The sequence below is a fragment of the Amphiprion ocellaris genome, chromosome 9, assembly GCF_022539595.1.
Source record: "Amphiprion ocellaris isolate individual 3 ecotype Okinawa chromosome 9, ASM2253959v1, whole genome shotgun sequence".
NCBI classification, from domain to species: Eukaryota; Metazoa; Chordata; class Actinopteri; family Pomacentridae; genus Amphiprion; species Amphiprion ocellaris.
In genome coordinates, this window is record NC_072774.1 from 6,646,432 (window position 1) to 6,668,990 (window position 22,559).

Below are 22,559 nucleotides of genomic sequence, written 5' to 3' on the forward strand. Positions count from 1 at the left end.
TTGTCTGGAACTTTCTTCTTCGCCGGCGTGCAAAAGTTGTGCATTTTAGATGCTCGGTGTTTCTGTCTGTCAACCTCCGCTTTTCTCTGCAGTCAGACTATTTGCCATTACAGCACATAAGCAGGTTTCTATTATAGCGGCTGTATTAAATGTGTCCCCAGGCTCAAGTTGCCATGAGCACAGGGCTTCAGTGGCTTTGTCCAACCTCCAGCAGCAGCAGCAGCAGCAGCAGCAAAAGGCGACGTACCTTAATGGGAAGCCGTTTAACAGTTTTTATGCAGAGCACATGTAGAGGCTATTATTGCTGATGTCTCTGGGATGCAGATTTGCTCTAAATGGCTAACAATCTGCCGCTGTCTGCTCCCCTCCTCCTCTATCTCCAGCCCCTCCAACCCCTTTATGTCTCTGTCTGTTTGTGCCTCTATCCTCGACTCTCTCATTTCTCTTTTCCAATCCCTCCAACGTGCTCACTCAATTCTTTCCATCTCTCTCTTTCTCCAGGAATGTGCGGAGAGGGCTTTGGGCTGCTCAGCGGAGGATCTGAAGGCTCTTTTCTACTGTGAGCTGTGTGACAAGCAGTACCTCAGACACCAGGAGTTTGACAACCACATCAACTCCTACGACCACGCACACAAACAGGTACGCGAGCTGCACCCGACACGCACCGCTATACGTCGAAACAGACGCACAACCGAGCACGCTTTTTGGGGTTTTTTTGTAATCACTTGCTGTAGAATTTGACTGTGTTTGCATTATATGTGTTGATGGAAAACGCTACTTCACATTTCCATGTCAATCTGCCCATTGGGTACAGTTTCCCAGCAGGTAACAGTAGGAGTGTGACAACCGAATCATCTCTTACAAGCACACACACTGAGGTGGAACGCCTCAACTCAAGGCAGACACATAAGCAGAACGTACAGTATATGCACACTTATAGCACTGCGGTGACACTTTCGAGCTCCATTCTGACACGCTGATGCCTTTAAAATAAGATTAAACTGACTTTCTTGATCAAATACCAAGAGATTGAAGCCACAGCAGCTAAAAACAAGTTACAAACACTAGATGAAAATGAGATTCTGCTATTTAGGTTATAGAGGCAAGCATAAAGCGTGCAAAAATAACAACGAAATTGAACATATATTTTAGATATTTTGTGACAACCGAATCATCTCTTACAAGCACACACACTGAGGTGGAACGCCTCAACTCAGAGTAGACAAATACCCAAAACATACAGTATATACACATTTATAGCACTTTAGAGCTCCGTTCTAACATGCTTATATCTTTAAAACTCACTTTATTGATCAAATACAAAGTAACTAAAGCCACAGAAGCTAAAACAAGTTGCAAACGCTGTAGGAAAATGAGATTCTGCTAAGGCATGAAATGTGCCTGCCTCTATAATAAACATAGCACATGATTAAAGCCCGTAATGTCAAATAAAAGAACACAGTATACAACATAAGTTAGTGCATGGCTGTGAAATATCAGTTAAATGTCAAACGATCGAAATTGTGTCACCTTAAAATAACTACAAGTTAAACAGCAGGTATTTGCTCTCATGTAAAATTAAAAACTAGCAGTTTAGATTTACAATAATAAGAATACAAGTCCGACAGTACGAATAAATGTTTGTCACTTTTAATTAATGAGATTCAAATCTTTTATTTGACCATCTTATGACAGGTTTAATCCACTTCAGCATGTATGAGATCAAAGTTCTGTCATTCTTCAGAAGCTTTTTTTTGCCAGCTGTTCTTTGCTGGAGGATTTCTGTTGCTCTGCCTTTCTCTTTGAAATTCCCCAAAGATGTTCTTTTGGATTCGAGTCAGGTGACGTGCTTGTCCAGGTCATAGCTTGCACTTCTTCCTTTTTTTAGAAACTCTTGTGTGATTTTGTGCTTTGGATGGTTCACATGCTGGAATATTTCACTTTTGCAGACTTGGAGTCATCTTGTCTGTCCATATTTTGGTTTATCCTCAGACATTCATCTATAAATATCATCTCCTCAACATCTCCTCTACTCATGTATCATCACACTCCCACCTCCATGCTTCACTGTCAGGATTATGCATTCACTGTGGTAGTCCTGGTCAGGTTCACACCAAACATGCTGGGCTCCACCTGAGCAAAATAAATGTATCTTGGTCTCATCTACTCAATGAATATGCTTCTAACATTCATGAGGCTTCTGTTCATCTTCTTTATCAAAATTTCATCTTGTAGTTTTTGTGTGAAAAGCAAGAAAATGTTGTTTTTCTGGGATGTCTTCATAGAGGTTACACCATTATTTACTTTTCTTCTTACACTGAGCTGTCACAGAAATTCCATTCTTGACCTCTGTGACAAGTGTGAAGTACTTACAGTTTGTCATAGCTTTTTCATTATCTGTGGTGTTATTTTAGGAGGACAACCACTGCAGCTCTGATTAGTGGTAGTATGGCTCCTTCTATACCTCCTGATTACTGCTGCAGCTGTGTTTGCCACTGATTGTTAGTCAGTCACTGATCTTCCTGCATTCTTCTCTGTATCTGAGAAATCTCACAAGCAGAATTTTTTAGTTTCTCTAGCAATTCTATTCCTTGTGGAGCCATGATGCAGACATAGATGGGCTAACTGGAAATCACAAGTGTACTCAGTTTAGTGTCAGTGATCGCAGATTTACTTTGGTTGCGTTGAGTTTCTACTTTCTGATCTGAATTTTTAACATACACTACTGTTCAAATGTCAAAGGTCTGCCAGATAATTTCATGTATTACATGAAAACTCACACTGTTATCCATGTACTAACATAACTGCACAAGGGTTTTCTAATCATCAATGAGCCTTTCAACACCATTAGCTAACACTATGTAGCATTAGAACACAGGAGTGATGGTTGCTGGAAATGTTCCTCTGTACCCCTATGGAGATATTCCATTAAAAATCAGCCGTTTCCAGCTACAATAGTCATTTACCACATTAACAATGTCTAGACTGGATTTATGATTCATTTAATGATATCTTCATAAAAAAAAAAAACTTTTCTTTCAAAAATAAGGACATTTCTAAGTGACCACAAACTTTTGAACGGTAGTGTACACATTTCTAAACTTTTAGTTTTTGTACATTCATAAGATTCAACTTGTCGACTTCACAATTAAATAATTTTGCACATTTTTTACTCACTTCTGTTGCATAATGAATATAACTACACACTACATACCTTTTCAAACTGCACTAAACAAGGAAATATTTCATGTTTTGTCAGTTGTATGGGCTATACATGAATCCTATAGTAGATAGAGATGTTATATATGACTGAGTTCTAACTGATCTAACTTGTTGTCAGAACCGATATCAACAAATGTTATAAAACTCTAATGTCAGATGTTGAAATAGCATTTTATTTAAGCATGTTTTACTGCTTCTGTCTCAGAACTTAAATAGAATATTCATCTCATTTAGCAGGCTATTAAAAGCAAAGCGGAACACACCAAGGTGATAAAACAATGTTAACTATGTTTTTTGAGCTGTTAAATGGGTCTCTGGGACGCCAAACAGAACATTTGTGTTAATTTTTCACGAAACATAAAGTTAATAAAATAAATAATTGCAACAAACAGCAACCAAATGAACCAGATTGAAAACAGGAGGGGAAAAAAGTCATCACGTGTACATTATTTAAGTATTACCAGTTTTCTGAGTCACACATTTATGATACAAGAAGATTCCCTTTTTTCCTTGGTCCAAAAATTAGAGCAGTTAATTTGTATGTATCTGGTACACAAGGGTGCTTTTGCAATTCACTTTTATTCCACGATTATTTTTTTATTTTTTTTACTTCCTTCAAAAGAAGACATAAATATTCTGCACCAAATAAAACATGAAGCTATTAGTCACAGCTCAAGCATGATTCTGTTATTCTGGTTTGGACAAGATGAGGCCAATGGACCATTAGGAAAAGCCCCGGCAGCAGGTTTTCTCCTGAGTTCGGCTTTCATATCCATTTTCATAGACAACCTCCACTCTGGACTAACAAGCTGAAGGTTCTGCTGATAGCTCATTCTCCTACAGCTATCTGTTGTCAAGCCAAGGCATACACTCCCATGCACAAGCGCACAGACGTGCACTTAGCCGTGTACACATTCCGTCCTCAACGCGCAGGCAATCTCTCAACCAAGCCAAGCCGCTTCCCACTTCTGAACGCCCACACTATGCATCATGAAATAAACATTAAATAAGACTGTTCCTCCTCTGTCATTGTTCTTTGAAAATGAATTGAAGCAACTGCAGGCCAATGTTAATGCTTTGTTTTAGCCAGCGGCAGGCACATGAAACGATGTGCATGAGGCACTGAGCTGACAGTAGCCACTGGCACTGTAGGAACACACACACACACACACACACACACACACACACACACACACACACACACACACACACACACACACACACACACACACACACACACACACACACACACACACACACACAAATACAGGAATGCATGCGCACTCTGCCTACAGAGCAGACAACAGATGAAATTCTAGCTGAAGACAGCTTCCCTGCAGGAGTATTGGCTTTGGAGAATGGAAGCTGATTGCGTTTGCTCTGTCTCTTTTTCCTGTCATTGATTCAGGGATAAACATGCCTGAATGCGTAGCTTTATCAGCATTGACTGCTGATTACAAAAATTGCTCATTACAACAGAATCACACACCCCTTTAAATAAAGGAGCAATCGGCCCATTAGCATGGCCCCTCACATGCTACCTAAGAATACATCATCCCTCCTTCTGAGGCCCTTGTGGGTATGAATCAACTCTGACTCATCCATAGCTGCCTCAGCCTGAGCTCTCCTTAACACATCTAAAGGAATATTGATCGAGGCTTTGACAGACGCATTGAGCTTCACAGCACATAGCTCGACTGGCATGTTGGAGAGCAGCCGTGATATTGCTTCCCGCTGTTTGGGACATGACATCACCTCTGAAGACAAAAGTATTTGCTATAAAGGAAGAAATATACGTCTTTCCCCCGTGCGCTCGCTGAGAATGTTTTCTAGTTTGTTTGGCTCTAAATTTAGCTACAGGTTTGCCTGCAGTGGGACCTGTTTTAAGAGAGAACAATAAGCTGGCAGAGTGCAAAAGCAAGAGGAAGCAGCAAGCATTCGGGCCCAGATGTTCTGTTGTTTCTCTCTCCTGGACAGTTCCAGTCGCTGTCTGCTGGTGAATCCACTGCGCTGTCCATGGTGCTGAAGTAGCAGACTGACATGTAATTTTCCTCTTTCTTTTCATCTGTCAGCATCGCCTTGAATCTTTAATATTCTCTCTCAATCCTATACTACACTGTAAAAAGAGAAATCTGTAATTTTTTCTATTTTACAGATCTTTTCCATCTGTTTGTATAAACTGTTAATTTACATGTCTAATGTAAAGTAATGTTAAAATAAACCTGCAGTTGTGAACAACCATAAAATTTCCATTTTTGACACAAATGTGAACTTTTTTGACATATAAAGCCTATTAAATACATTTGAAAATGTATCATAATTTCATTCAATAGACTTAAACACAAAATTTAAGTTTAATACTGTAAATATAATTTTTAAATTAGATAGAAATAGTGACAATTAACAGAAAAAGACACACTGATACTGTAATTTTACACAGATTTATTTGTTAAATACGAGATATCTTTTATAATTACACAGGTTAATTACTATAAATTCATGTGTTTTGATTAGCATATATTATCTATAAATGCTGTCAATAGCAATAGAAATTGCCATTTTTAAAATATTTTTTTTTAAATTTGATTTTTTTTTTACACAAGACATTTACCAATTTAACATCACAAATATTTACTGTAAATAGCAATATAATTAAATTTTTTGTAAAAGAAATTAGATTTTTTGTTACATTAAAAAAAGTTTTATTCCCTTTTATTTCAAGAGAAAAAAATAGTCCTGGAATTATATTCATTAAAATGTAACACAACTAGTCACCATTACCAGAAAATGAGTATTGACAATATTATTAATTTTACAAAGATTCATTTGTTTAAAGAAATGTCCTGTATAATTACTAAAGTTTACAGATTAGAAAGTTTGAGTTTTATTGTTTGAGTTTTAATCATATATTATCTATAAGTGACTGTGAATAACACTAAATTTTCCATTTTTAAAATGATTTTAAATTTGATTTATTATTTACAAAAACAAAGGCATAAGCAAACTTAATTTCACAGTTTATTGCTTTTAATTTTAGAGAAAAACTGAATTCTAAGTTTAATCCTGTAAATATATTCATTGAAATTTAACACAATTAATGACAACTAAAACAAAATAACGAGTTTGGTTCTGTAATTTTACAGATTTGTTTTTTAAAGTAGGAGATATATCTTGTGTAATTACAGAAGTTTTCACAGTAGAAACGTTGAATTAATGTGTTTTAATCAGCATTTATTATATGTTGGTAATTGAATAACAATATATTTTTCATTCAAAAAAATCTCTTCAGTTTGAAAGATTAAACTGTTAAATAAATATTTAAGACTGTAAATATATTTATTAAAAATAAATACAATTAGTGACAATTAACAGAAAAAAGATATAGGTTCTGTAAAATTACAGAACCTATATCTTTTTTCTGTTAATTGTTAATTGTATTTATTTTTAATAAATACAATTAGTGACAATTAACAGAAAAAAGATATAGGTTCTGCAATTTTACAGATCAATTTTAAAATAGGAGATATCTTGAATAATTGCAGACATTTTCACAATAGAAATGTTGAATTAATGTGTTTAATCAATATGGCAATAAAATGTTCATATTTTGAAGAAAGTTGAACATTTTTGACATAAAAACAAATTGATAATTTTTTTTCACAAACATTTCCTTTTTACTTAAGAGATGAAACTTTTAAATCCAAGTTTAATCCCATAAATATATTCATTCGAATTTAACGCAATTAGTGACAAGAGGGAAAAAAATAAGATTTTGGTTATGTAATTTTACAGATTCGTTTTTAAAATAGGAGATGTCTTCTATAATTACAGAAGTTTTCACAACAGAAATGTTGAATTAATGTGTATTAATCAGCATATATTATCTATTAGTAACTGCATAACAATACATTTTCTATTTAAAATAATGGTAAATTAAAGTTTAAGACTATAAATGTATTTTTTTTGATTAAATACATTTTTGAAATTAGTGACAATAAACAAAAAAAAAGATATCGGTTCTGTCATTTTACTGATCAGTTTTTTAAATAGTAGATATCTTGTATAATTACAGAAGTTTTCACAGCAGAAATTCTGAATTAATGTGTTTTAATCAGCATATATTATCTATTAGTAAACGCATTGAATAGAAGTCCTTTTAATTTGAAAGATGAAACTGTTAAATATTAGTGACAATTAACAGAAATAGAAGTACTGGTTCTGTAATTTTTCAGATTTTTCCAATAAATGAGGGACATCCTGTATAATAGCAGAAGTTTTTCAACAAGAATGTTAAATAAATATGTTTTCCTTCGTGTATAAGCACTGATGGTATGTGGCTAGTAAAGGTTTTATCATTACAGCTGTCTGTCTGTCTGTCTGTCTGTCTGTCTGTCTGTCTGTCTGTCTGTCTGTCTGTCTGTCTGTCTGTCTGTCTGTCTGTCTGTCTGTCTGTCTGTCTGTCTGTCTGTCTGTCTGTCTGTCTGTCTGTCTGTCTACAGTATTTCTGGAGCCCTAACTGCAGGACTTTTACATTATTTTGCAGCTTTTTCTCCTTTGACTGTGCCTACTGTAGCCTGTATATTCCATAGAGTAGAGTCAGCTTCATGGTCAAGCAGCAGTGTGTAGCTGAGGAAGAGCCACAGAATCACAGAAACTCACTGCTGCCTGTAGCATTTCAATGGGATTCCTTTGAATGATCACTCAGTAGCGTATATGCTGCTGAAATTACGTCCCACACCACCTCTATAGCAGAACAACACAGAGAGACATGACTGCAGGTACAGTTTTCACAAAAGATGTTTGTTGTGAAATGAGGAGGTAACATGACTGCACTCACCTCACCTTGCACGTGCACATTTTTTTTGGGGGGGGTTTTTTTGACTGCCGTTTCACTGAGCAATAGTTTCTAAACCTGATGGAGAATTACCACGAGATGCCATCAAAAGCGTAACCGTCGCATGGCATGAATTTGTAAAACCACTGACAGGATATTTTAATCAAATGTGCATCAAATGTGCTGCAGAACATATATCCTAACTGCAGTCTTAGCACTTTAATAAATGTATAGTTTTAAATTGCAGTTTTGATTTGAAATTGATGAATTACTCATTATTGGTTTATACTTTCTAAACGATGTTGTGTGCACTTAATGTTTACATCTATTAAAAGAACAGGCATATACAAAATACATATTTAGCCTCATAGCAGTCCTATTATCCCTTGATATGCCAAGTAGTTGGTGCATTTTTATTGTTTCTGTCACATTTGTACTCACTGTGAGGCTCATTCTTCACTACAATATAAAGTCATGCACCTATGGACACAGAACAACCATAGCTAGAAGTAGAACTAAAAATGTATTTTGTGCAGGATGACACACAGATATCATAAAAACAAAAGATAAAAGTTCAATATCTTTGATTATTTCTTTTTCAAATCTATAAAAAAAATTGAATCAACATGTACAACTTTGTACAACAAATTCTGAATATTTGTATTCTGAATTTGTTTCCATACTCATCTCCTATCTGCTTTGTGGAAACATTACACTGCCTGCAGTTCAGTTGAGTTTAGCTGAAAAGTCTCTGAATACTTGTCACATGACTGCCATGGCTTCTCTGGAAAAAAAAAGGGAATCACCTTGTTTACCCTTTTCCCAAGATTTTACTACTTACATTTTTAATTACTTTCCATATCCGTCTCCTACCTGCTCTGTATAAACACAGCCTGCAGTTCAGCCAAACAGACCCTGAATTTTTGCAGGTCACAGCTGAGTCAGTCGTGGCTTCTAGGTGCAGAAATTTTGGTTTTGTTCAGAATCTACTCAAAGCAAATAACTTGTTTTGGTGAATTTTTAAATCGACAATAAAATGGCTTTGTAGAAATTCACAACTTTAAGCCTCGGTCTGTTTTCTCGATGGAACATTATGTGACACACAATTGGTTCAAGGACTGTCTGAAAGTTGAAAATCTAACAATTCTTTGTCTTTTTACAGCCTCTGGTTCGGATAAATGGTGTAATTGTGGTTGTTTTAAAAAGACAATACGTCTTTCGAAGCAGTCAGTGGGGTTCAGGGGGTTAAATCAAAATTACAATATCAAGAAGAAGGCTGTGTGTGCTGGTGGGTGCTGTGGAAGCAGCAGGGTGCGGCACTCCTTAAAAAAAAAAACAAATCATCTGGTTACAGGACTAAAAAACTCTGATCTTCTTTTCTTCCTCCTCTTTCCTGGCTCACTCCACAATACTTCATTATGTATGCGTCTGTGCTTGAACAAGATTAATATTTCCCACGGAATGAGTTTGGCATCTCAAAGCTTCCCACCGCCAACTAACAAATACACACAGACGCACACACATACTGTACGATCACAACCATGTACAATGCACAAGCACCTACATTGTGCGATGTGCATGTTTCACAGATACAAACCCACTAGTGCTCCTCCGGTGACATATACTTAATGCTGTCTTCAGTGAGCTGACAGTGGGATGTTAAGCATCGGGCGATAATGTAAAAAGACACCAGCTTGTGTAAGACTCAGCTGAGATTAACCTGACAACTGTCAGCTCCTGCAGAAGATCTGGCTGTGAAAGAGAGTGAGTGTATAAATAAATCTGATGACTGTGGGGCTAATCTGATGTGTGCATGTGTGCATGTGTGTGTTTGCGAGGCCTTTTGTACGGGAGGATAATAGCGCAACATAATCTAAAAGTGAGTGTGGTGTAATCCTGTTGCAACTTCAGCTACAAGATAGGTTCACAAACGTGTAAATAAACAGAGAATCCTGAATTCATAAGCCAGGAGTGGATTACATGCTGAAAGTGTATACAGGGAAGGAAGAGAGAATAAGGCGGGATGCTGGTGCAGGATGCTGCAGCTGTTCCCAAACTCAGGAGTCCGTTCAGAGATGCATGGACTAAAAGAAACACACACACACACCTGCCAAACATGAATAAAGGAGGGATTAAAGTATGTCAGAATAGGAAACCAGAGAGAGAAGCATGACTCATTGTTTCCCTGAGAGGACTGGTGCTGCGATGGCTGGAGACATGTAGATGTAGCAGGAATAAACACACGCAGAAAACATACATGGACTAAAGTGAGATAATTCTGAGCTGAATGAAATCACCCTTACTATGGCATCTTTCTTCTATGTTGTGTTTCTTGCGTATGTGCTCACATTCATTATATATAGTGGTGACTGAAAGCCTGTGAACCCTTTAATTTTCTTTATGCCTCCATAAATATGATCTAAAACATCATCATATTTCCACACAAGTACTAAAAGCACATTAACAGAAGCCATTCAACTCTCTGAACCCCAAGCAGTTTCTGGGTGCTTCATTTTTTTATTTGCTCCTGTCACATTTTTACTCACTATGGGCACATTTTTCACTGCAATATAAAGTCCTGCACCTCCATGGAAACAGTTAAACCATGGAGAAGGAGAGAGAACTCGAAAAATGTCTGCTGTGCAGTAAAACAAAGTTGTAATGCCATAAATCACAAACAAAGAACACACTAAAGTTGACCAAAGTTGTTTAAATCAATCCAACTGGACTTAAAGAAAAAAAGTCTTTAACTCCAGTTGGATTGATTTAAACAACTTTGGATAACCATGACCTGGATGAATGAGAAACTATATGGACACACTAAAGTTGAATTTCTTTGGTTATCTAGTTTACAACAATTGGAAAATAAATAGAATCAGCATGGGCAACATTCTTTCAAGTGTCTACGGGTTTTACAAATACTGGATATTTTACTACTTAGATTCTTAATTTGTTTCTGTATCTGTCTCATATCTGCTTTGTGGAAACACTACACTGCCTGCAGTTCAGCCGAGGTTAGCTGAATGGTCTCTGAATACTTTGTCACATGACCGTCATGGCTTCTCTTGAAAAAAAATGGGAATCAACATGTTTAACATTTTCCCAACGTTTTACTACTTACATTTTTAATTATTTTGCATATTCATCTCCTATCTACTTAGTGTAAACACTACACTGCCTGCAGTTCAGCTGAGGTCAGCTGAATAGTCCCTGAATGCTTTGTCACATGACTGTCATGGCTTCTCTATTTTACAAAACTAAAATTTCTATGCACAACATTTGATCAAGTATGTTTTTTTCTCTCAGTTTGTTCCTTATCTGCTCTGTCTTTCCCTGCCTGCAGTTCAGCCAAAAAGCTGCAGAAACTTTGTTCGACTTTTTGGTTTGGTTGCAGCTGAGTCACAAATGGCTTCTTAGTCGACCCAAGGAGCTCAGAATCTTTGGGGTTTTTTTGCAGAATAAGTCAAAGGACTGCAGAAAAGTTGAATATTTGATGATTCTTTCTGTTTTTACAGTTTCTGGTTGTGGTAATCGGTTAAAATTTTTGGATTGTTTAAAGATAACTTGCTTTTCAAATCCAACGATGGGTTTTTGAGGTTAAGAGGATCAAACAAATGAGAGAGTAATATTAAACAAGCTGAAATAATTATTAAGGGAAATGGTCTAATACTGCACAAGAGGAGGTCATTTGAAAGTGATATTAGAGTCAGACGTTTAATCATCACGATGATTATCAAATGTGAGTATGTGCTGAGTTTTATTTTAAAAATCTATCAAAGCCTGATCTTTAGAACACGTTTGTGAAATGAATGAAGTGTTTGAGGACCTCAGAAAAATCTCTCGATGCTAATCAAGCTGGACAAGGTCACAAAACCATCTCTAAGGTGTTTGGACTCCGTCAATAGACATTCAAACAAATGTGTGTACAAATGGAATAGTTCAAGACCGCTGTGGGGTGAAGAGCCCTCTTAAAGCAAGATGTGTAACAGTCTGAAAGCTCACAGGAGAACCCAAGGTAACTTCTAAGCAAATACAGGCCTCTTTCACAGTGGTTAATACTAATATTCTTGGGGAACAACAATGCTGTGCTGCAAGGGAAAAGCTACTACTCCAAGAAGCACCAGAAGATCCACATGAATGTTGTGTGGATGGATGAGACTACAGTAGAACTTTCTTTTTTAAATAAAAGGTTCCATTTGCTGTATTCCAGCACAAAAAAAACCCATCATTGTGGCAGTGGGATCACATTTTGGACCAGTTTTGCTGCATGTGGGCCTTGGTATTATTGATGCAACAATGAATTCTGAATTATACAAGCGAATTCTAAAAGAAAATGTCAGGACATCTGTCCGCGAAGCGAATCTCAAGAGAAAGTGGGTCACGCAGCGAGACAACAACCCTGAGCGCACAAGTCGCTCTACCAAGGAAAGATTCAAGATGAGCAAAGTTAATGCTTTGGAAGGAGCAAGTGTAATCTTTTTGGTTGTCTTTGTCTACTCTCAGGAGTTGTGTGATGATGCTCTAGGTCATATTTATGCAGAAATATTAACAAATTCCAAAGTCGCAATCAGCGTTGTACAATGGCGCAGCATTTCTCCAGCTGAAATCTCTGGTATTCAGGCTTTTGGAGCTTGTTGATGTGTAATTCTGGCATCAACAAGTAAATGTGTTTGCTGCTCTCCAGCTCATAAGCACTGAAGAAGACGTTCTCTCCATCCGAGCTGTGATGATTTATAAAGCATTGATTTTTTTTTTTCATTCAGTGTCACGCCATCGGATTGGAGGGGACGGAGCAAAGAGGAAAAATGTCAAACCAACCGTTGAGAAAGAGCTTCATCATCTTTAAATCACTCGTGCCACTCGTCTCATCTGCGTCTGTAATCTACTATTCACCATTTAGGTGGTGTTTGCTCTCAAGCTGCGCGTTGAAAGAAAGACACTTTTCTTCTGGGCTGAATGGAGTTAATTGGACATGAGCTTTGGTGGAGAACATCTGCAAACACTGCTGAGTGAAGTGCTGGGTTTTGAAAGACAGCTGCCTGCGGAGAGCTTCCTAAAACTAATCTCTCCCTCGTTCTCTTTTGTCCCCCCCTGCTCTTGCATCCATCCTCTTTCCGTTCCTTCCCTCTTCATTTCAGAGGCTGAAGGAGCTCAAGCACAGGGAGTTCGCTCGCAACGTGGCCTCCAAGTCGTGGAAGGACCAGCGCAAACAGGAGAAGGCTCTCAGGCGCCTGCACCAGCTCGCACAGCTGCAGCAGGAAGCTCAGCGGTGAGTGGGAGGAGTGTGTATTTAGTGTGTGTCTGCGGCACTTTTGTGTGTAATGAGACCAGGGGCAGCGGTCCAGAGGGGTTAGAGTGCGTCACATCCAGTCAACGTCTCTTAGATTTGATGGATGCATCCACAGATGTGAGGCACTCGCTCTGCCTAGATGGGCCACAGGTGAAGTAAATATAACATGAAGACACATTCTTGCTGACACGCTGGGAGGAGATGATTTGTAGGTGGAGGAGATCAGGTTTTTTAGAAAGGAATGAATAGTCTGAAAAAAACCTTTGGTAAACACAGAGTGAACCAAGTTGGCTTCAAGGTTGACACACCTAAAGCAATCAAAACAAGGGATAAAAAAAAACACAGTACATCATGCAATAATCATCTTGATTGCATTTATTCCCTGTGCAATTAAATGTGTTTTCCTATAATCAGAGGACGATATGTGCATGGCATTACTATGACTACTAACATTATGCATCGCCTCCTTCTGTCTTTGCTTTTTACTATTTATATTATATGAACTACATGCTGTAGTGTCACAAAGTATAGCAGTCATTTTTTCATACCTATATGCATACCTGTAATATTCTGTTTTTTTACTAAACAATTAAAGGTGGAGTCTGTGATTCTGAAGAGAGATTAATAAAACTAATAATTCATTTATATAGCACCCTTAACCCTTTGAAGGGCACACATTGAAATACTTTGAAATTCAAAATTTATAAGACATAAGACTTTTTAACTTTTGTGACATTTTTCAAAATCTTTAGTTTTCATGTTGAAATTCAAGGTCAATAAAGTTACTGTATACGGTTCCTTGCCTGTTAGTGGTAAAAAAAAAGAAAAAGAAAACATTCCAAGAAATGTATATATCATCACTTAGCACAACTACTCAACCGTAAAATGTGTGAGTTTCGTCAACTAACTATGGTTAGTTTTGCTGTTTCGAGGGCAAATATGGAAGAGGGCCGAGCTGCAAGTCCATCTTTTTCCAACTTCAGAGAAAAGAGAAAATTTGATACGTTCCAGGCCTCTGCTGGTTGGTCAAAATCCACCATGTAGTGGGCTGTAACGTAGAGGGATCTTCGCTGATTGTCTGGGTGAAAACCACATGCTTCTCAACCTCACTGAGAGGCAGCAGGGGCAACACCATATTTAATGTGTGCCGAAGTTACCAAATATGATCACTTGCCTGATGAAGGGCTACGGAACAGCATTCTTTGACGGTCAAAACATGCAAACACAAAGACAATAAAGCAAGACATAAGGAGACAAGGCAGAGCAGTCAAATAAAATAAACAGTAAAAATGATAAGAATAGGTAAAATGAATAATTAGCTAAATTAGGATGCATATCAAACAAAGGAACCTGTTTGATTTGCATCCTAATTTAGCAATTTAAGAACTACAGGAATAAGACTGAAGATTAAAAGTTAGAAATCTAAAAAAAAATGAAAGAATTAAAGAAAATTAGCGAGTTAGCACATTTCGATAGTTAGGCTGTTCACTCTCTCATCACTTTCAAGCATCTTTCCTCCCCCTGACTCTCCTCTGTTTAGTGCACAGAACACACTGAAACACTGTTGTGTGGTTTGGTCTGAGGCACTTTGCTTGATTTTTGATGTAGAGAGCCTGAGCTGAGTGGCAACATGGGATTATTTTTTACTGTGCAACATTGGTTCAGCATGAACATTACAATGTCTGCAAAATTCCCTTTGCACATCATGTGAAATGAGGCAAATCACCTCCAACTTTATTGGCTGGATGCAATATGAAAACTTGCACGGCTCTCATTTTCCATCACTAATCTGCAAGGCACACAAGTCCGTCTGATGAAACAGAATTCACTTCAATCTGAGGGTTCTTGGATACACTGAGCTTTTTGTTGTTGTCTTTTACTGCTTGTTGACATGCAGGATCCACATGTGCACAGCAAAATGAACTGGAACAAAAGGGAAATACTGAAAGGGGATATTTGGTTGCAAAAACGGCTGCACAATTAACTGAATATTAATTGAGATCATGAATTTAGGTTCTCTGAATTTAATGAATATTATAGACTGTGATGTTGACATTTAAATTGTTCCAAAACTGCCCATGTAGATGAAATCATGCAGTTTCAACTTGAGTAAATCTGACAATAGAATGCCTTATTTAGATCTTTTCAATTAAATTTTTGGTTGCACACCTGTCTGAGTTGCAGGTACTGAGGGGAGACCAGTAAATGTGGTGAATCACTAAATCGTAATTTCTCTCAATAAGCAGATGTTCAGTATGTGAGGCATTTTGGATATCTTATTTTGATGCAGATTTGTACATTAGCAGGAGCGTAGTACAACATGGAAATGAAAGCAGCACTCTGTTTATCTAAATGTGAAAAGTAAAAATATTGAAAACATAATCTTCCAGACTTATGAAAAAAAACATCTTCACATGAAATTCTGTTTTTCCCATGCAAATGCACTCCCCCACAAAATGACCCCATTTATTCTAGAAAGATTAACTCTTTCCAAATAGAATCATCGGGGAAAAACCTCTGCATTTTTTCATATTGCAGATGAACAAAATATCACAATGTCAGTTTTTTCTAATCCTGTGCAGCTCTAGGACACACAGAAAAAAACAGATATTCACTTAATTTGAAGTGTACTGTATTAGAATCACCGACTCTACCTTTAATTGACGCATATGTTCTGTGCTATTATAATATTATGGAGTATAATTACATATTTTAGTGTATTTTTTATGTTTTTGTTTACTCCTTCAGTCTAAAGCTGTCTTAATTTCCACAATTTATGATGCATTAACTTTAAGATGATAAAACAGCCAGGATGAAATGAAGTCAGCCAACTAAATTCAACTCTGTTTATCTCGTCACATCTTGTTGCAGAGTCCCGAGAAGGGCGTATGGATTACGACGTGCAGCCAGAGCTGTAAGCCAGCAGCGAGATAAAACTGTGGACCAAAGAGAGCACAGCCCCGAAGACAAACCTGAGCCCTGCATCCGCCCCCAGCGACCCCCCGCCGCTCAGCCCAGGACGACTCCACCAAACCGCCAGTCAGAAGATCAATGCCAATCTCTTTCCCAAATACCGCTAGCCACTGCTGCAGCAGAGTCCCCGCTAATCACTCCGACATCCGATACAGACCCTCCTGCAGTGAACCCCCAGTCGCTCCGCAGCTTGTATCCCCAGCTGCCTCTCGCTGCTCAGGGGAGAGTGGGAGGCAGGCTCGGAGTGTCCTTCTGCATCTCACGCCGGGGGCCTCGGCTGGAGCCTTCTGCCTCTGTCTTCTCGGACTTGGAAGAAGAGGAGAGGGAGAAGAGGGAGCAAATGAAAGAGAGAATAAAGGGAATAATGGAGGATATCGACAGAGAAATAGGGGAAGCAGATGAGAGGAAACACTGTGAGAGTGAGAAGGACAAGTCCGGCTCTGACAGCGTTTTACTGAGCGACTCGCGGCCAATCCCCACAGAGATGGCAGGAGAAGAGGAACAGATCGAAAAAAGAGACTCTGTGAAAGAACACTTTGCTATTTCTGCAGCAGCACCTGATAATCAGAGGCATGATTCACTCTTCCCGCCCTCACAGACCCAGGTGACCATATGGGACGCAGCACTAGCGGTGGCACACATGGACACCAAACAAACTGACGACGAGGCAGAGAGGAAGCAAGAAGCAGAGCAGGAGATGGATTCAAGCCGGTATGTGTGTGTGCAGGGGAAGGACGGCTCTACCCGGCTGAGATGGCCTGTCAGCTTGCTTAAGTTCACCAAGTCTCAACCGCACATCTCCTACAGCTGCAACCCGCTCCACTTGCACCTCCAACGACCAGAAAAACTCGATGTGCGAGAGTCACAACAAAATCAGCTGTGTGCTCTTTCAGGTGAATCAAACCCGGCTAGTCTTACACCAGACGCCTGTTCACAAAGACAGACAAGACACGAGCTGAGAGAACACAGACCAAAAAAAGCTGGAGAGATTTCCAAGGAAGAGCAACGTATCGATGTGGAGACAGAAGCACACCTGTTCCTCAAGAACAAAAAACTTTCATCATCAGACACAGGCCCAGAGAGAGGGGGATGCATGCTAAGTATGGAGAACTGTGCGAGGGCAGCCTCCCATCCATTTGACCCCACTCATAGTGACAGCTCTGACACAAACTCCCAGAATCCTCTGGGAGGCAGATTAGAGGGTGCGAGAGGGATCAGGGAGAGAGCCATCACAGCCCTGAGCTGTAAATTAGAGTCTGTCACCCAGACTGGCACACAGGGGATGTGCATCAGCCCGTCCAGGTGTGAGTGTGGGAGTGAGACAATGTGCAAGTGTGTCGGGCCTCTGCAGCCGAACGTGGGCGTCTCAGAAGTGTCACGCAAAAAGAAGAAAGCCAGCGCAAAGAAACACAAGCTGGGAAAAAGGAAGAGGGGCGAGAGGGAAAAGGCTTCAAACAAGCGCCAATCAGCGAGGTGCAAAGTGAGGAGCGTCGTCTCCACGGTCTCCACTGGAGGAGAGACGAGAGGAGACGCTGGAGCGAGGTGGGGGAAGAAAAGGAGGCAAAGAGAGGCGGGGGTGAGGAGGGTGAGGAGGGTGAGGAGGGTGGGGAGGGTGGGGAGAGCAGGGAGCAGCTGTCTCCTGGGGAGATGTGAGGCTGAGCCAGTATCTGTCTCTGTCAGGAAGAGGAGGCCTCATAGGAGCCACGGCGCTGAATGCCAGTCACAGGCAGAACACTCCAGCGCCTACTCCCAGCTCAGCAGACTCACAGCAGACAGAGATACCGAGGGGGAGGGAAAGCGAGACGCGGTGACTTTTCCCTGGCGGTCTCACTTCTCCTTGCACTCCTTCTCACCAGGATGTAACTCAAAGCTGTTTTGGGAAAGAGGTCACCATAGCAACCCCAGGAGTTTCATTGACTGCTGTTACCCTGACAACAGCTGTGGTAGCAGCCCAGTGAAAAAGAGAAAACTCCTCCACAGGGACAGGAAATTCATTCATAGTAAGAGGAAGAGGCACTGCGAAGTCTGGGAGGAGAGGGGAAGGAGAACGGGCGGTGGCAGAGATACAGAGACAGAGCAGTGGGAGTGGATGAGAGGGAGCTGCCCCGGGGGCACTGAGGAGGGCAGGTCAAGGACTGGGTGGAGCTCGAGTAACAGAGCAGTGGAGTGGGATCAAGCGGCGAGGCTCAGCCCCAGTCCCAGCAGCTGGGGCAGGAGGCACAGACACCTCAGCACTGAAGACGCAGACTGGGACAGATGCAGCGTGGACAGATGGACGTGGGGCAGCAGTGACAGCTGGGAGGACAGGGGGACGCACCGGTCCATGTCGGGCTCCAGGACAGGCGCCGACAGCCGAGACAGCCCAGGCGGCGTTCGGAGATGTGCCAGACGCTCAAGTTCGAGACACTTCTCCAGTCCGGAGTGGTGGACGAGCCGACAGACCTACAGCTGCCAGGGCGCCATGAACACGCAGGGCAGCAGGAGCCACAGTCCCCGATCCTGCAGCCCCTGCAGCAGCACCAGCATGTCGGAGCTGAGCTGGGAGTGGAGCCGGAGCAGCACCTGCTCAGGAGTCACCTCCTCCAGGGCTGCCGAGGCCCCTCAGGAGGCGAAAAAGCACAGCAGCCCCACGTCCACTTCATCTGCACTTTCCTCCAGCCCCTGCTCTCATTCTTCTCTCTACACATCCACTGTTGTTCCCTCAGCTCAAAGCCTCAATGTGGACAATCGTGGTCCTTCCCTGTCAAAGGAGGCCTCCTCTGGCCCCGTCACCACCAGCAGCTCAGACACAACTCCTCCAGAACTTAAGACTCTCCCACAGAAACCGGCTCGGACTTTGCTTCTCCCTCTCATAGGAAAGCTACCTGCAATCCAGAGAAAGGCTCGGAGTAAAAAGCAGGAAAAGAGTCAGGAAAAGGAGAGAGAGGATGAAGAGGAAGCTAAAGACTCAAACCCGAGCAGAACGCCAAATCCCTGTCCGTCGCAGGTTTGGACTGACGACAAGCAGACAGGTGCAGAGGCAGCTCCGCCGATCAGCTTTACCGCCGAGGAAATGGACAAATACCGACTCCTGCAAGAGCAAGCCAGAGAGCACATGCAGAAAGTCCTGGAAAAGACGCAAGAAAGTGCAGATACACACACATGCACGGACTACATGCACAAAGCACACACAGAAAGTTGTGGGATTTCAGAGGAACAGTACACACCTGCACCTTTGCACAACCCCGCACAGCCTCAAACCCAGTTAATTCGCACCGACACCATGCAAAGACAGCACAGCCTCCAGGTCCCGCTTCCACACGTGACCCAGCAGGAGAGCTTCACTCAGCCCATGGCCCTGGGCGTCCACAGCCTCACCCCTCTCCCTCCGTCCGCCCCCCTCTCCAGCCTCCATCATATCATTTTACAGCACACAGCCCTCTCCTCCTCCTCGGCTCCCAGCTCGCCCTCATCTCCCGCCATCCACCCGCACCTGGCTCAGATTCCTCACCCACCGCTGCCACCTCGCCACTTCCCTCATCATCTCCACCTCTCCCCCTTCTCCCTCTCCTCCCTGTTTCCCTCCATCCTCCTCTCCCACCACCCCATCCCTCTCCTCCCCCAGTCCCACTCCTTCCACGCCGGCCCACTCGCCCCGGTAGCCCTGCAACCCCTGAACCCGCAGCCTTTCATGGACAGATCGTGGCCAGTGAAGTTTCAGCAGAAGGCGTTATGATTTTCAGAGCTGCTGCCATGTTTATTAATCTTCCTTGGCAACACTGACCGCTGAGAGAGAGAGAGAGAGAGAGAAGGACTTTTTTTCTGTTTTGAACAAAAGCCTGCTATTTGAATTTGGGATGTGTCAACTCCAACTCTTATTCACATATGCCTTCACACTCACACACACTCGTGCAAACACACAAAACAGCCCAACTATTGACTGTTTTCAAATGAAAATGTGTTTCTCCATTTAGCCTCTGCTGTGTTGCGGCAGACGGTGGGAAAACAGACTTTGATCCTTTGCTTTTTCCATCATTCTTCATTCAGGCCCACAATAAAGGCAAAGGTGCACCTGCTATTCAAAGACAAGCTGGGCTCGTGTCATCCTCTCTCTTTCCTTCTGAACCACAGACAGACCAGCTGCCTTTTGAAGTATCCCTCATGCCAGGGACAGAGGGGCAAGAGAAAGTGATATTACTCTCCCCTTATCTCCGTTTCATACAGGTTATCTGAGGAAGATTGTGACTCTCAACATGCATAAAAAACGTAGCAGGGACTGGGGGCATCATAACCTTGGTGTTCACTGTATTTGTGTGGTTGATGGAGGTAATTCTGATCAGACACACTCACTTGCAGCAGGAGGGACAACAACCTATTTCCATATCTGACAACGTGTAAAGACCTTTTTCTTTGTCTCTATAATGTAAATATTCTTACAGTGAGTGATAATATTAGAATGACGGGAAAATAATATATGAATTTAACCTTGACCAGTAGTACAATGCTTATTCCACACTCTATGGCGAGAGACATTTTCCACAAATTGATGTGTGGCGTTGGATTGTTTTTTTAATTTCCACACAGCATTTATCAAGTCAGTGGTTGAGATGGCTTTGAATGAATCTGATATATTCCATTAAAGCGTGAGTGGAAACAAATTGACTTTGTTGCTTTTTCTAATTCCGTCTGATTCTTGTTGATCTCTGCAACGTGTTGCAACATAAAGTCCACATAAAGAATTAATACTGTGTGGTTTACTGCTTCTAAGACTGAGGGCTAGAATCCCTCGCAGTCTTAGATCACAGAGCAGTGTGGGTCCAGCCTTTTCTCACTTTTGCCGCCTTTAATAGGCAGCGATGTCTACTTGTGATCCCGTGTCACAGGGTGCACGTGTGAACTGTGAGCTCGATAGTTGCAATTGGATGTCACAGTTGGTAAAAGTACACAGTATTTCACAAGAAAAAAGAAAAAAAAACAACTTGGAAAGCCTTTTTACACTGGTAATCATCTGGTAATCATTACATCTCTGTAAAGGCACCAAACCCCATCATAGAGGCAGCTGAATTAAAAGTGATGGTGACATTTAACAAGTCTGCCTATCAAGTGTAGCAATTTCTTCAATAAAAAGGTGCAAAATAGTTTTTTATTTATTATTTATAAAGCATAGAGAGATGAGTCTGAAAGTGTTTTCACTGTCAGTCCCAGACGGTGACTCTGCTCTTTCAAAAGCACCATATTTTGGATGTTATTAGCCCCTTTTATTGCCAAACATTCGAACCATTTTGTCCAAGGTCGCACAGATTTCTTGGCCTGCATTTCAACATGTAGCTGATTCAGACCAGCAGATTTCTTTAAAGTGCATACAGTATGCAATGGAATGAGTAGACTTCTGTTCAATGTCACTTAAACATAAGATGATATATTGTATGATGTACAGTAACCGCATTACCTCTAAGTAGAACAGTATGGCATTTGCTCTCATGTAAAATTAAAGACTCACACAAACCCCAGTTCTCACAGGAGAAACTCAATGCAGCAAAAGCCATTACTGAGATTTAAATGTTTTATTTTTTCAGTAATTTGTATGTTCGCCTTAATTTTTGATGACAGAATCAATCCTCCTTGTCATGGCAGATACCAGATTTCTGGACAGATGTTTCTTCAGAGACTTTTTTTTAAAACTGCTCTTTCCTGGAGGGGTTGTGTTGCTCTACCTTTGTCTTTAAAATACCCCAAAGATGTCCTATTGGATTCAAGTCAGGTGACATACTTTGCCTTTTCTTCCTCTCATAACAAGACTGGAAATCATCTTGTCAGCCAGTATTTTGGTTTATCCGCAAACATTCATAATGCTATGTTTTTGTTATCTTTCCAACATGCTTTGCACTCATGCAGTTCCATGTCATCACACTCCCACCTCTGTGCTTCACTATCAGGGCCGTGCATTCACTGTGGTAGTCCTGACGAACATACTGGACCCTATCTGAGCTAAACAAGCTTATCTTTGTCTCATTTTACCAAAGAATGTACTTCAAACATTCATCAGGCTTCTTCTCATGTTCTTTAGCAAAGTTTCATCTTGTTATTTTTGTGCCAAAGACCAAGCAAGGTTTTTTTTTACCTTGAATGCCATAAATAGAGGTTGACCTTATGAACTGTCCTTCACACTGTCTAAGCTTTTACAGAAACTCCGAATTCCATTTATAACCCCTGTGTCAAGTCTTAAACGCCTGCCTCTCTGTTTCTTAGAGACAGACTGTG

General features: G+C 40.8%; 1 protein-coding gene across 2 annotated transcripts in view; it reads left to right on the plus strand.

Annotated features, from left to right (window-relative positions):
* Positions 1-20,950, plus strand: part of LOC111573146 (G patch domain-containing protein 8) — a 58,299-nt gene extending 37,349 nt beyond the window's left edge. For both annotated transcript variants that reach the window (XM_055013974.1, XM_035951390.2), the window contains 3 exons: positions 502-639; positions 13,195-13,325; positions 16,218-20,950. In XM_055013974.1, the coding sequence (XP_054869949.1) occupies positions 502-639; positions 13,195-13,325; positions 16,218-20,034 (4,086 nt within the window). In that variant the 3' untranslated portion in view covers positions 20,035-20,950. The remainder of the gene's footprint in view (positions 1-501; positions 640-13,194; positions 13,326-16,217) is intronic.
* Positions 20,951-22,559: the final 1,609 nt, after the last annotated feature.